General features: G+C 41.0%; 1 protein-coding gene across 1 annotated transcript in view; it reads right to left on the reverse strand.

Annotated features, from left to right (window-relative positions):
- cnnm1 (cyclin and CBS domain divalent metal cation transport mediator 1) overlaps positions 1-16,067 on the reverse strand; it is a 111,111-nt gene that overhangs the window by 48,397 nt on the left and 46,647 nt on the right. The window contains exons 2-5 of the mRNA XM_078223119.1: positions 14,291-14,434; positions 9,437-9,574; positions 5,136-5,305; positions 2,468-2,567 (exon numbers count right to left, since the gene is read on the reverse strand). Coding sequence (XP_078079245.1) covers positions 2,468-2,567; positions 5,136-5,305; positions 9,437-9,574; positions 14,291-14,434 — 552 coding nt within the window. The remainder of the gene's footprint in view (positions 1-2,467; positions 2,568-5,135; positions 5,306-9,436; positions 9,575-14,290; positions 14,435-16,067) is intronic.

Consider the following 16,067-nt stretch of genomic DNA (forward strand, 5'->3'; position numbering starts at 1 on the left):
TGTTTCCAGAGAAAATGCACACTCCAGCATGAGTTTAAAATTAGAGTATCTCTGTAGCAAAAAACCATGTAAGAGTTTTAACAACACCAGGTTAAAGTCCTACAGGTTTATTTGGTAGCAAATACCATTAGCTTTCGGAGCGCTGCTCCTTCGTCAGATGGAGTGGAAATCTGCTCTCAAACAGGACACAGAGACACAAAAAGAGAGTGGATTTTGTGTCTCTGTGCCCTGTTTGAGAGCAGATTTCCACTCCATCTGACGAAGGAGCAGCGCTCCTAAAGCTAATGGCACTTGCTACCAAATAAACCTGTTGGACTTTAACCTGGTGTTGAGACTTCTTACTGTGTTCACCCCAGTCCAACGCCGGCATCTCCACATCATGACAACAAAAAACCATGGCCAGGGAACCAGAAAATTCTGCCCATAAACTTTGTGTACAATAAGTGCCTCAGAGCCCAGCTTGGGTGACTGTGCAGAGTCTGCATGGTCTCTCAGTGTCTGCGTAGACACAAAATCCACACTCTTTTTTGTGTCTCTGTCTGTGCAGAGTCTGCATGGTCTCTGTGTCTACGTAGATTTCGTCTAGATGAACAAAGAACAAAGAAAATTCCAGCACAGGAACAGGCCCTTCGGCTCTCCAAGCCTGCACTGACCATGCTACCTGACTGAAATAAAATCCCCTACCCTTCCGAGGACCAAAAGAACAAAGAAAATTAACCGGGTGCTCCGGTTTCCTCCCACAGACCGAAAGACGTGCTGGTTAGGTGCATGCTAAATTCTCCCTCAGTGTACCCAAACAGACGCCAGAGTGCGGTGACTGAGGGATTTTCACAGTAACTTCACTGCAGTACTAATGTAAGCCTACTCGTGACACAAATTAAATAAATAAATAATGCAGGTAGAAGCCTTTTTCCTTACTCTTGTGCAAATTTCCTCATCAGTCAGGATTGAGAAGCAAGCTAAAAATTCTAGTCCATTTGGATGCAGAATTATTATAATCTGGGATGGAACCAGCTGCCACTGGGTTCCTGCCCTTTCCCTGGTATCAATAAATTCCAACTGAGGAAGAGCCCTTCCCTCATGCTGTGACATGTTATTTGAAGGCACAGCCAGTCAGATACCTAACCCTATCTGCCTCACTGTGTTTCCTCTCTCTGTATCACCATCTCGGTATATCCCATTCTCACTCTTTTCTTCAATCTTTTATGGAACCCTGAAACCAAAGATGCACCCAGATCTGGAACTGAAGGGATTCATGCAGGGAAAGGTGCAGTCATGATCCTTTAAAACAGAGATGAGGAAATTCTTCAGCCAGAGAGAGTGGTGAATCTGTGGAACTCTTTGCCGCAGAAGGCTGTGGAGGCCAAGGTCATTGAGTGTCTTTAAGATAGATAGGCTCTTGATTAATAAAGGGGTCAGGGGTTATAGGGAAAAGGCAGGAGAATGGGGTTGAGAAAAATATCAGCCATGATTGAATGGTGGAGCAGACTCGATGGGCCGAATGGCCTAATTCTGCTCCTACGTCTTATGTTCTTATACAGGGAGAGTCACATCTCGGGGATTTTCACAGTAACTTCACTGCAGTGTTAATGTAAGCCTATTTGTGACACTAATAAATAAACTTTAAACTTAAAAACTAAACATTGCTCATCTGTTTAGCATTTTTAGAATAATATGTAGTTGGTTTCCATTTTCTATAAAATAATGAAGATTTTAAATATTGAATATATTTTATTCAAGGATGGATTTAACCAACTTCTGAAATCATGTAATGGAATACTAGCTTTATATGGAATCCTTCTATTATTTTAACAGAGGCATTTCTCAGTTTGAACAATCTGAAGCATCTAATACAAGCAACCCACACCACTTATATCATTTTTCATGGAAAAAAAACCCAAATTGGGTAAATGCGCTAACCATTTGTCATCACCATTCGCATGAATCAAAATCGCACTTTGCAGCGCAAACAGGAAGATGTTAGAAGCACCAAAATACAAAGAGAACAAAAGATATTGTAGCAAAGTTGACCTGATTAAAAACATCAACTGACTGAAGCTGGACAAAGTCTTCTGGCACTTCCCCACAGTTGTTGAAAATTAACAGTGCAACTTAGCTGGAGAATCCAGGCAGCTGCAGTCAGCTGCTTGTATTGTTCACATTCACAGGGGTAGCTGGAAAGGCAGTCCCATCACCTTCAATTAGGGACAAGACACATGGCCTAATTACCTTCCCTCAGAAACATCACTAAACCTTGAAAATTATAATAGCATCCATTTTCAATTTTGTAACATATTGATATTAAAATAATAAATGTGCCTTTTCTTAAAACTGAGCACAAGCGAGTCGGGCACAATTGCAGAAGTTTATTTGAAGCTGGTAAAATAAATTCCCAGCTCCTACGGACATCTTAAAATAAATGCTCTAAAAATGTAATTATGAACTTGTTAAAAAGAGAAAATTCTACCTGAAGAAACCATAGGGGTGAGTGCAGGTACACCGTAATAAGTGAAAGCTCCATTTTCAAATTTCAAGCCTTCTTTGCTTATTTCAACTTCCACCTTTCCCTGCGTGAAACAATCATTGCATCAAGTCACATTTATAAGTGACACATTACTAAGCACTGCGATAAGCAGTCAGTGTGTCAATAATTCTGGTTACTTCTACTCAATTTATCCCACTCACCCCTTTAAAGTCTGCCCATTTTGGATCCCTATATATCATTTGGCTTTCAGATTTAATTCTTCTATTTTCTCAGAAAGGTGTTTAGCAATCTTCACCTCCTCCTCCAGTGACCAAGATCAGGAAGTGAGGCAGGTGGCTTGCGGGGGCAAATTCATATTTTGCCACTCTGAGACCTCCTACATCTGTCTTGTTAGCAATCCATCAGGTTCAGAGCCCAGCCTCTTACCTCATCTGGAAAGCACAGCGCTGAATAGTCAGGTTTCCTGATATTTAGAAATTTGACAAATTTCTGAAGAGGAAATTCAGAAGTGATGTTAAGATAATTAAATTGAAGAGTGTTTGCTTGACTTAGTGTCCATAAAATTGCTTATGTTCTGATCTGAAGGCAAGATTAGGAAGTGTCACACTGGCGGCACAGTGGCTCAATGGTTAGCACTGCAGCTCACAGTGATTCCTGGCTTGGGTCACTGTCTGTGCAGAGTTTGCACATTCTGCCCGTGGGTTGCCTCTTACAGTCCAAAGATGTGTAGGTTAGTTGGATTGACCATGCTAAATTGCCACTTAGTGTCCAAAGATGTGTAGGTTAGGGGGATTTGCAGGGTAAATGCGTGGGGTTACAGGGTTAAGGTGGGGGTGGACCTGGGAAAGATGCTGTCGGAGAGTTGGTGCACTCAATGGGCCAATTGGCCTCCTTCTGCATTGTAGGGATTTTATTACAATACAGAATTTTATTTGAAGGAGAAATATTGGCCAGGACACCAGAAAAGACAACATTCAAAGACTAGGAACAAAGAAAAGTAACCAGGTTTCATATCAGCCCCTCCAAGCACCTGGTTTCTAATCAGCAGAGCGTGCTTCTGGACTCGCTCTGTTCTATTAGATCATTTTCTCAGCAGGTAACATGGGCTGTAATGCAATCTGTTCTATAAGCATTGGAATATCCACACTTAATGAATGATTTGAACACAATAATTCCCCATTCATTTAAAAGATAATTTGTAGATTCCCAAATGGTCAATTTGTTAAAGGCACAGCTTACTATAGTAGTATGTAGCACAAGACCCCAGGTTTAACCTCCACTCCGTGGCGAACCAGTTGGTTACAGCTGAGGGGAAGTTCAGTTTGCTACAATTGGACTCAGCATCCAGGGAGAATCCCTACGCCTTATCTACCCCACAATCACTGCTAAAAAAGTGTTTATCTATGGGTGTTCATAGAATCTACAGTGCAGGAGGCGGCCATTTGGCCCATCGAGCGTGCACCGACAACAATCCCACCCCAGGTCCTATCCCCGTAACCCCACATATTTACCCTCCTAATCTCCCTGACACTAAGGGGCAATTTAGCATGGCCAATCAACCTAACTCGCACATCTTTGGACTGTGGGAGGAAACCCGAGCACCCGGAGGGAACCCACGCAGACACAGGGAGAATGTGCAAACTCCGCACAGATAGTGACCTGTGGCCGGAATTGAACCTGGGTCTTCGGCGCTGTGGGGCAGCAATGCTAACCACTGTGCCACCATGCTGTTCTTGATTGAACACAAGTTAGAGTTTGGCTGTAATACCCTATCTAATTAAACATATTTGCATATGGGTACTTGAATGCAGTTTGAGGTGCCTCCCAATACCCATGGAAACAAACACCAGAAGAAACCAGCAAAGGAAGACAGAATATTGTGGCGAGAAAACATTTTTAAAAATTGCAACTGATTACTAGGAAGTCAAATTGCCACTATACCTTCAGCAAAAAGTTTGGGTTGAAACCTAACCACAATATTAAACTGATATCCTAGAATTTTCAGCCTATTATCTTCAGGAGCCAAAGATGTTTCTAGGCTTAGAAATCATATCTATGAATGATCACGTTCTGGAGGAAATTAAATATAGTAAATTAATGGAATATTTCCTCGGAGTCTAATTGAAGTAGCAGGCTCAGTAGGTCAAATGAGATATTTTTGTCTCGTACAGCTTTTTAGATGCTTTGAAATATATGAAACACACTTTTTTCTCTTATTCTTTCATGGGATGTGGGCATTGCTGGCAAGGCCAGCATTTGCGACCCATCCCTCATTGCCCTGGAACTGAGTGGCTTGCTTGGCCATTTCAGAGGGCACTTAAGAGTCAATCCATTGTTGAAGCCTGGAGTCACATGTAGGCCAGACCAGGTAAGGATGGCAGATTTCCTTCCCTAAAGGACGTTCGTGAACCAGATGAATTTTTGCAACAGTCCAGGATTGTTTTCATGGTCACCATTACTGAGACAAGCTCTATATTTCAGATTTATTCATTTGGATTTAAATTCCACCAACTGCCATACAGGGATTTGAACCCATGTCCCCAGAGCATTAGCTAGTGACATTGCCACTATCTCCCACAATACAATAATATGTTAGTGCTCCATACTTCTAACAATCATGTAAAAGCAAGGGATCTTGATGGAGACGTACCTGTAGGATAAGTACAAAGTAGTCAACAGGTTTATTCCGCTGATAAAGATATTGGTCAGGGGACGTTTTGTTTTTCCCGTCATACTTTAGCTCCCAGATGATTTTAGGATGTTTCAGAAGTCTTAGTAGAATCTTCTCTGATATGTGTGTGCTTTTAAAAGGTTCCACCTCTATTCAATTGAGAAAAAAACAATTAGCTTGGTTTGGCAATGTAAATTGAACGTCTTTGATATTGTAAGTCGTCTCACAACACCAGGTTAAAGTCCAACAGGTTTATTTGGTATCATGAGCTTTCGGAGCATTGCTCCTTCATCACTCACCTGATGAAGGAGCAGGGCTCCGAAAGCTCGTGATACCAAATAAACCTGTTGGACTTTAACCTGGGGTTGTGAGACTTCTTACTGTGCCCACCCCAGTCCAACGCCGGCAGCTCCACATCATGTCTTTGATATTGTGATATTACCATTTCTTCTACGTTGTAAGAAAAAACGGAGTATTTTTACTTAATTCCTCCCAGTTCATAAAGTTATCAATATACACATTACACCTAACTTGAAGTAACTGCATTCAAATTCTATGTTACTTTGAATTTTTTTAAAGCACAATTATCTCGTGTCATTTTATGCAACTTTAAATTATCAGTAGACTATAAAGAACAAAGAACAGTACAGCACAGGAAACAGGCCCTTCGGCCCTCCAAGCCTGTGCCGCTCCTTGGTCCAACTAGACCAATCGTTTGTATCCCTCCATTCCCAGGCTGCTCATGTGACTATCCAGGTAAGTCTTAAACGATGTCAGCGTGCCTGCCTCCACCACCCTACTTGGCAGCGCATTCCAGGCCCCCACCACCCTCTGTGTAAAAAACGTCCCTCTGATGTCTGAGTTATACTTCGCCCCTCTCAGCTTGAGCCCGTGACCCCTCGTGATCGTCACCTCCGACCTGGGAAAAAGCTTCCCACTGTTCACCCTATTTATACCCTTCATAATCTTGTATACCTCTATTAGATCTCCCCTCATTCTCCGTCTTTCCAAGGAGAACAACCCCAGTCTACCCAATCTCTCCTCATAGCGAAGACCCTCCATACCAGGCAACATCCTGGTAAACCTTCTCTGTACTCTCTCCAATGCCTCCACGTCCTTCTGGTAGTGCGGCGACCAGAACTGGACGCAGTACTCCAAATGTGGCCTAACCAGCGTTCTATACAGCTGCATCATCAGACTCCAGCTTTTATACTCTATACCCCGTCCTATAAAGGCAAGCATACCATATGCCTTCTTCACCACCTTCTCCACCTGTGTTGCCACCTTCAAGGATTTGTGGACTTGCACACCTAGGTCCCTCTGTGTTTCTATACTCCTGATGACTCTGCCATTTATTGTATAACTCCTCCCTACATTATTTCTTCCAAAATGCATCACTTCGCATTTATCCGGATTAAATTCCATCTGCCACCTCTCCGCCCAATTTTCCAGCCTATCTATATCCTGCTGTATTGCCCGACAATGCTCTTCGCTATCCGCAATTCCAGCCATCTTTGTGTCATCCGCAAACTTGCTGATTACACCAGTTACACCTTCTTCCAAATCATTTATATATATCACAAATAGCAGAGGTCCCAGTACAGAGCCCTGCGGAACACCACTGGTCACAGACCTCCAGCCGGAAAAAGACCCTTCGACCACTACCCTCTGTCTCCTATGGCCAAGCCAGTTCTCCACCCATCGAGCCACTTCTCCTTGTATCCCATGAGCCTTAACCTTCTTAACCAACCTGCCATGTGGGACTTTGTCAAATGCCTTACTGAAATCCATATAGACGATATCCACGGCCCTTCCTTCATCAACCGTTTTTGTCACTTCCTCAAAAAACTCCACCAAATTTGTAAGGCACGACCTCCCTCTTACAAAACCATGCTGTCTGTCACTAATGAGATTGTTCCGTTCTAAATGCACATACATCCTGTCTCTAAGAATCCTCTCCAACAACTTCCCTACCACGGACGTCAAGCTCACCGGCCTATAGTTTCTTCCACATAAGGAAATTGAAAACTTTACATCATAAACACCATTGTTTTAGGACTACAATTGGGTTTATTAGAATGGAACCAATAACTAATTTGAGAGGCAATGAATTGCACACAGAAAAAAAGAACTAAAGACAGAGTACATTATTAAGATTAGTAATATAGATTTGGATTTAAATAGCATTTTAAAGTGTTTAGCTTCAAATAGAGTGAATTTAGGAAACAAGTGTAATGCCAAGTGCCACCTGACTATGGTCGCAGCACTTGGCATTAGGCTCTTAAAAAAGAGAACTGTGTTTGACAAAATGATTAGAGCTCTTTGAGGATGTAATGAGCAGGGTGGATAAAGGGGAACCAGTATAAGTAGTACAAAAAGCATCCAGTAAGGTGCCACATAAAAGGTGATTACAACATAAGAGCTAACAGTGTTGGGAATGCTATATTAGCATTGACAGAAGATTAACTTACAGGAAAGAGAAGGTCAGAATAAATGAGTCGGTTTCAACTTGGCAAACTGTAACTAGTGCAATACCACAGGAATCAGTGCTGGAGTCTTGCAAGGCAGATACTGCATAAAAGTAGGGAAGAGTCTTGCTGAAACTTGTCAGGAAACAGGTAGTTTAAGTAACTTTTATTTGTGTTTGTGGGTATTGGAAACAAGGTATAGCTCAAGTGCTTCTATGCAAGAAAGGGTTAAAACTTCAGTTAGCTTCATGTTAAACAAAGGTGCCTGCTGTTGCTTAGCAACCAGGGGCCCACATTGAAAAGCATAGCACATGTGGTTCAGTTGGAACCATGTACCTGAGAAGAAAGCAGCTCTCATAGAAACTACCAGCAGAGAGGCAAGACAATAGATTAAGGGGCAGAAAGCAAGCCCCCAAAGCTAAAGAACGGATAGTTCTAGAAACCAGAGAATGAAAAGGGAAGTCCCAGAAAGACCCAAGTCAAAGGAGCGAAGAACTGGAGTCTGAATTGTTCATTGAAGCTAGAGATGGGCAGAGAGAGGCTCTCGGTTATAGAAAGAGCTGAAAGGTACAAACTTGGTGAAGTTGGCTAGCAAGAAGCCAGGCATTTGAAGTAACCCTGAGGTTGGTGAATACAGATTGTGAAGCAATGATTTTCTGTTAGTTGAGAAATTGGGTACCTGAGAGATTGTGTGGCAGCTTGAATGTACACGGTAATCCAGGACAGAGAAATACTGAAAGAAGAGATTGAAATCCTGGATGTGGATCCGTGGTGAAGGCATTCGAGAGAAAGTGTTGTTTGGGAGAAGATTCTAAGACTTTTTTTTAAGCATGAAGTTTGGAAACTCTCGTGTGGAAGTCAGATTCCAGGGAGACCAATTGGCTCACAGTGTGTTAAGCATCGGGGGAGGGAGTGGATTTGATGAGAAATCCAGAGAAGTTGTATTGGGTCGTGTCTGCCACTTAGATTCGGAATGTGGTGTGTTGGGCCACATTTAGTCTGTTGATTACATGGACTGTGTACTTACCAAGAACAATATAGTACATGATATATCTTGTGTTATCCATAGCAATCTGTGTAGATCTGTGAAGATATAGGTGGGGTGAAGGAGTATTGTATTAAAGGCAAACTTTTCATGTTTAATGTTTTTTTTAAAGTTAATTGGCAGTCCTGTGACTCTGTTCATCCACATCGTAAACAAAAGTAAAAGTAATGATCTATTGAGCCAGAGTTCCATTCTGGGACTTGACTGTCCAGTAGTAACATCAGCTGGGGTTATAACAAACTATACAGAGCATTGTGGAACAACACCCAGTGAGTGGAGTTTTGGTCTCCTTAGTTGAGGAAAGATACACTTGCATTGGAAGCAATTCAGAGAAAGTGTATTAGGTTAATTTGAGATGAAGGGGCTGTCTTCAGAGGAAACATTAAGCAGAATGGGTCCAAACTCATTGGAGTTTAGAAAAATGAGAGACGATCCACTTGAAGCATATGAGGTTCTGAGGGGATTTGATTGGCCACATGCTGAGAGGGTATTTCTCCTCATGGAGGAATCTAGAGCTAAGGAGCAGAGTTTACAAATAAGAGGTCTCTCATGTACGACAGAGATGAATTTTGTCTTTGAATTTCTACAATTTATAAGTTGTTTTGCTCTGGTCTTATTTGTACTGGTTCAGTTATGACACTTGTTCACATATTAACTGGAAGAATCTACATTTTTCTAATTATTACACATTTGAATAATAAAAAGACAAAAGAAAATCTGAAGCATTTATAACAGCAGGAAACAATATTTCAATCAGTCTATAGTACCTGTGGCTAAAAACCGGTGAGTTGCAAGTAAAAGCTGAGGCGAAACCTTGCTTCTTAGATTGGTGTCTGAGCTTCTGAACAGCGAGAAGTCTTGTCTCTTTCGTTCTCTGTGAGCTAGAATCTTCGATCTATTGTCAGCTGCAAATTAAAATGAAGATTTTTCATTAACATACAGATGGACTTTATCAGTGAGGCCAAATACAAGCTCTAGCTTGCTCTACCCCTTTTTGCTATTGCAAGGACCTGCTACTGTGATTCCTCAGTTACTGATGCTGCAATATCCAGCACTAGAGGGGCAGAAGTTTCTTTCAACTAAATATTAGGAAGATTGAAATCATTGTCTTTGGTCCCCATTAAAACTTTCTTCTCTTGCCATTGACTCCATCCTTCTCCTTGGTGACTTTAGGCTATATCAGACCTTGGTGACATATTGGACCTGATGAGTGTCTGAGCACATATCCGCACCATCACTAAGACCACCTATTTCCATCACTGTAACGTCTCTCAGCTCCACCACTGCCTCAGCTCATGTGCTGCTGAAAACCTCATCCCTCGCTTTGTTATCTCTAGACTTGACTAATCCGATGGATTCCTGGTCGACCTCCAGTCTTCTGCCCTCTGCAAACTTGAGATCATACATCACTTCTGCACTTGCTGATCTAAACTGCTTCTAGCTGAGCAACAGCTTGAGTTTAACATTCTCACCCACCTTTTCAAATCTGCTCATGGTCTCACTCCTGCAATCCCTGTAATCTCTCTCCAGCCTCATAATCCTCTGAAATATCTGCACTCTTCCAATTCTGGCTTCGAGAACATCCCCAATTTTAATTGTTCCAGCACTGGTAGCTGTGCCTTCAGCCACCCAGGCTTTAATGCTCTGAAATTCCCTAACTAAACCTCTACATCTTTCTAGCTCTCTTTCCTCCAAGACTCTCCTTAAAACCATGCGTTTTGACTAAGCTTCTAGTCATCTGCCCAGCATCTCTTTATAACCATTGTTTGGGATTGCTCCTCTGAAGTCTCCATTAAATGGGCTGTATAAACGCGAATTGTTATTGCTTGGAGAAAAACTGTGCTGTCTCGAGAACATGATTAAACTACCTGACGCTCTGCTATTTTAAGTGGCACAAATTTTCCGATCAAGACACAACACAGGGCATGTAAAGTTACGATTCAATCTCCCAACCATATGGTCAGGAGCAAAATAGTATATTATGAAAAGCATCACTGTCAATAATGACATCAATGCATAACGATGATTTGCTATAAGCCTTTGCGATGCAAAAGTGAATCTACTGGTGACTCTGAGATGAGTTGCTGTTCAGTTAAGGTGAGCTGAAAAAAACACCATCAGCACATTTAGAAATCAGCATGTGATGGGAAATTTAGTGTGCAGTCAGAATTGCAATTCAAATCTTCATGTAGTATGGAAATTAATGAGAGAGAGAGAGCACACTGTAAATATGCATTACTGACCATATAGAGATAGGAAAGCGTCAAGTAAAGGAACAAGTGACAGGAAGATATTTACTGATGACAGAGATCATGAAACTGGACAACATTTCCAAATCAAGACAAAATGGCACATGAAAAAGATAAAGTAGTCAAAATGCTTAACTCTATCTACAAACAAGTTGAATAGTGCAGATAGAGTGTATCCATGATGCGCATCAAGTGCTATTTGAGGTCACAGGCTGAAGTTTAAATATAGCAAGGCCACCATAAGATGGTAAAGGAGAATGTCGCCCAATTGTTGAGACATTTTGGAAGAGAGAGTTTGGTCTTGAGGACATAGTTTCAAAGGCACCTAGAAAGCCAGGAAGTTCACTTGTTTCATAGTCTTGCTTGAAAAATACTGCATTTTGATAAAAGTTTAGTAATAAAGTAAATGCTTTTCTTCTTTTGAAATCTTTTACACACAAAAATTGCCATGTTCATTCCAGTACAGCATATATTGTCATGTTGAAGTGCAAATGATAGACAGAAAGAAAAGGAAAACTTGGATTTATGCAGCACCTTTCATGATCTGGGAAAACTCACCTGCTTTTCTTTGAAATAGTGCCATTGGGTCTTTTACACAGATGAGGCCTCAGTTTAAAATCTCATTCAAAAGACAGCATTTACAACAGTGCAGTATTCTCTTAGTGCTTCAGCCTAGACTTTTGTGCTCATGTCTTTATATGGGACTTCAACCTACAACTTGCTAATTTAGAGGCATTACCAGTTGAGCCATGGCTGACACCGTAGATGTAAATCTGTAAATTTAGCTACATGCTCCATCAGGAATAACTCAACATCATATGCACGCTATCCAAATCATAAGGCATCCTATAAGGTGAACTGCTCTAAGTAGAATGTTTCATTAGGTACTTCAATAAAATAAGAGTTCGGCTAAATGCAACAAAGCCACAGTCACCATTCAAAATTTAACACGTGTCATATGGGATTCAAAGAAATGATTGTCCATGTGAGTTATACTATAATCCATAGTTACAATTGGCCAAGGGTCACTAAGGAAATGCAGTGGCTCCTGGCAACATTGCAAATAGTAACTGGCTTCTTCTTCACAGACATGCTGGGATCTACAGAAGAATTCAATAGCTCCTATATAGGTCCACGTACCTCCATTGTGAAAAAAGACACGCCTCCTCCAAATCCTTTCCATCTACAGCCAGGAGCCTTGATTTTAAGTAACTCTGAAGAGGATGAGCTGGACCACAACGTAACAGTGGAACCTGAAGAAAATATGGATGTGGAGATGGTGACGAAGATTAGTCCCTTTGATTCTGATTCAATATATTCCGAAACATCCATTAGAGAAGTGTCATGTATTCAGCATTACGTCCCAAGTAGAGCCAGCATATAAGAAGCAGCAGGGAAGACAAGCAGAAAGAGGGCTAAATGTTTCTGGAATCCCGAAAAAAGATATCCACGGTCACTTGCAAATTCAGAACGAATATACGTAGAAAGAGCTTGTTTCTGTCATTCAAAGTCAAGCAAGGGTAATTTAAGCAAGATTGGATAGAATGTCATTAGACTGGCTGCTGTTGTACAGGGCCTTCAATCTGCACTTGTGTTTAACGTGCTAAAGCTTCTATGTCATTTCAAGCATCTCTGGTTGCTGTTCCAGAAATAACTGGGCCTTTGTCCTGCTATACAACAGGAAGTCTTCAAATTTGGCCAAGTAACAATGTAGCTTTCAGGACTGAGAAATGATGCAGCATCAGCCACCAGGTAAAGGAAATATAGCCTTTAGAAATCGGAACTGAAACCAACTATTAATTTCCATATTTAAAAATATTCTGGGCCATGCTTCAATCTCCTTCTTTGTCTTCTCTATCTCTGAATCTCATCAAATAAGAAGAGCTTTACAATATAGTTTAGTTCTTGTAATAATTAGCACCCGTCTATGCACACGATTAATACCTGGTTGTCACAACTTGGATAGCTGGGTGATAAAGGATTGAATACTGGAGCTTGGTCTTTATCCACTTTTAAGATGCTACATACAGAGACACACATTGCATATCATGCACTCCAACAAAAAAAACACACCTCTCAGCCTCTTCCTAATTATGTATAGGCCACTAATTAATACACATCAGCTGAGTACAATTAACACTAGTTCAATATGATTTCACGAGCAGACGCAAAAGCATTCATAAAACTGAAGAAGAAATAGCACAAGATCAAGAAACATGACTGGTTACACTCCTAATTAATGTCTACTTGTGCTGTCAGGGCAACTATACACAGCGATTCTGTATGTGGCCAAATATGCCAAAAACATGCTGCACAAAATATTTTTGTATTTTCATACATCCAGGAAGGATCAACACCGTATATGCGCCACATATTTTCAATTCCTGTTAACCCCTTGGATGTTCAATATTTAAGAAAAATGTGACGCACCATGGAAATCCAGTAAGTATCTGTTCCTAGTTACAAGAGTGCAAATCTTAAATGAGGTTGGGCAATATTGACTTAATTTCTTATGTATATTATGTTGTAGGGAAATAGCGGTGACATGAAAATTTCAGGAAAATCCAAGAAATTGGATTATATATTTTTAAAACTGGGAAAAATAAGTTAATTGAGGCAGGGACAGAGTGGTTGTGTTGGTGGAACTAGGCCATTGACATGTTGGTGAGTTTAGCAGCACTGCAAAAAGGTGTTTACCCAAGGCAAGTTAGTAACAATGGGGTAAATGGGGTAACAAAACATGAATGAATTTGAAAGAGTTACAATGTATGAAACGAGAGGTGGAAAGAAAGGATTCATAAAGTGTACTTTGCTTTTACACCCTGAAAGCCAAAATCAAGAAATGAAGCTAATTAAGTCTGAATTCTAAAAGTAGTTAGGTCAGGTAAGGGAAGATCAAAGGGAAAACCTGCATTTAGGGAGATGATTAAATCCAAGCAGGGGAACGGTTTTTTAGACCTCAGGCAACAGCAGGAATAGCTGTTTAGCTTCCAGCAACCAATGTCTGTGAAGAAAGCCCATCTTGAAAAGCAGGCTGCATGTTTCATTTTAGAAGCGACGCCAGAGAGATGGAACTGCCTGGTGTGGTAACTATTACTGGATTTTTAAAAAAACAGATTTTAAAATCTATAAGCTGTTAGGGAATAACTTGGGCGGGGGGGGGGTTTAGCTCTGAAAACTTTATTGGAGTATCTAATTGTACTAAACCTTGAACTGGAAGTGGTTGATTCAGAAAAGAATAGTTGAAAAGAAAAATGCACACTGACAATGCCACTGAAGGAACATGCTGCCATTTCATTCATTAATTAACTAATATTTATATTAACAGTGAGCTGTATCTCGCCAGGAAACGCTGCAAGAAGCAATACGTACTGTAAATGTCTGTTTCATCCAGGATCTCTGATTTTATAATTTCTTCAATTATATCTTCCAATGTAACGATACCCAAAACTTCATAGAAAGGATCACATTCTCCCTCATCATTGACTCTCTGCACTATCGCCAAATGGGATTTACCTGAGGAGAAACAAATAGAAAACTACTTCATTATAACATTCTACTGAAGCAAACTGACAATAAACACGATGCAAGAGAGAGTTCATTCACAATTCTAATAATGGTCAGCTGTGGGATTTATTGCACCAGCCCATAATTCACTGGACAGCAGTTTTGCCTCTGCTCCATATCATTATGGAGCAAGAACCCATCATCCGCATTGACTAGCTCTTATTATCCAGTCTTGTGCTTCCTTTTTACTGCTTAGTACTCCGAGAGTTCCTTTCAAAAAAACTTTAAATCATAACAAAACCAATATGTAGTTGAATAGTACATTCTCATCCTACTCCCCTTTCTAATTTCTCTTGAAGATATTGACTCTTGTTGTGGGTATTTATTAAGATACATGATACAGAGGTCCAAGGTGTGTGAATATGGAGTTGGATCATAGATCAGCCATGTGCCCATTGAATGGTGGAACAGACTCGAGTACTAAATGGCCTACTTGTCATATGCAAACCAGAGCTCTGCTATTGCAACCTTTACTTGCAAGAATATAGGGATCTGAAACAAAACAGAAAATACTGGAAAATCTCAGCAGGCCTGACAGTATCTGTGGCGAGAGAACATTGCTAACGTCAAGTTTGGATGACTTTTCGTCGGCTGTAGGGAGCTGGATAGAGGGCCAGCAATTGGTGGAGGCAAGGGAAAGATTTACAAAGGTGTCATGCACAAAAAGATGAAAGGAATATAAATAGTAGCGATCATGGCTAAGAAAGGTGCTGATAGTGACACAGAGATCAGAATATGTTAATAGCAGAACAAAGATAAGCAGTGTCAAAGGACGACCACCATTTACATCCTCATTGTCTTTTCAACCATGACACCTTTGACAATCTCTCCCATGCCTTTTATATGTTGCTTATATCACTATTGGAAATATTCTTTGAACAAATCTAATAGACATTTCTTTAAATACAGAGGTAGAATCATAGAATCTCTTCAGTGCAGGAGGCCATTTGGCCCATCGAGTCTGCACTGACTCACTGACACAGCATCTTACTCAGGTCCTATCCCCATTAGAGTTCCTACAGTGCCGAAGGAGGCCATTTAGCCCATTAAGTCTGCACCAACTCTCCCACGAAGCATCCGACCCAGGCCCTATCCCTGTAACCCCAGATATTTACCCCACTAATTCCCCCAACCTATTAATATTGGGATACTAAGGGATAATTCAACATAGCCAATCAACCTAACCTACTGTGGACCCCGGAGCATCTGGAGGAAACCCACACAAACATAGGGAGAACATGCAAACTCCACATTGACAGTCATCCAAGGTCAAAATTCAACCCGGGTCTCTGGAGCTGTGAGGCTGCAATGCTAACCACTGTGCCACCCGTGCCATTCTTAACCCTCTTAACCCTATAAACATTATTGTGTGTTACACTATGAGCAGCTGGACCTGATATTGCTAAAGCATTCTTTTAAATAGACAAGATGTGCTTATATATTGAATTGGAGCCTCTATCGGCTTTACTGACACAATGGGTTTTTGCATGGGTTGCAGAACGGATGGGGGAATGGGAAAATCAAAAGAAGATGCACAGTTGCTAGGTTTTCCAAGCCTTCCTGGATTGTTGATTGGGCAATT

Source organism: Mustelus asterias, chromosome 11 (genome assembly GCF_964213995.1).
Source record: "Mustelus asterias chromosome 11, sMusAst1.hap1.1, whole genome shotgun sequence".
In the NCBI taxonomy this organism is placed as follows: Eukaryota; Metazoa; Chordata; class Chondrichthyes; order Carcharhiniformes; family Triakidae; genus Mustelus; species Mustelus asterias.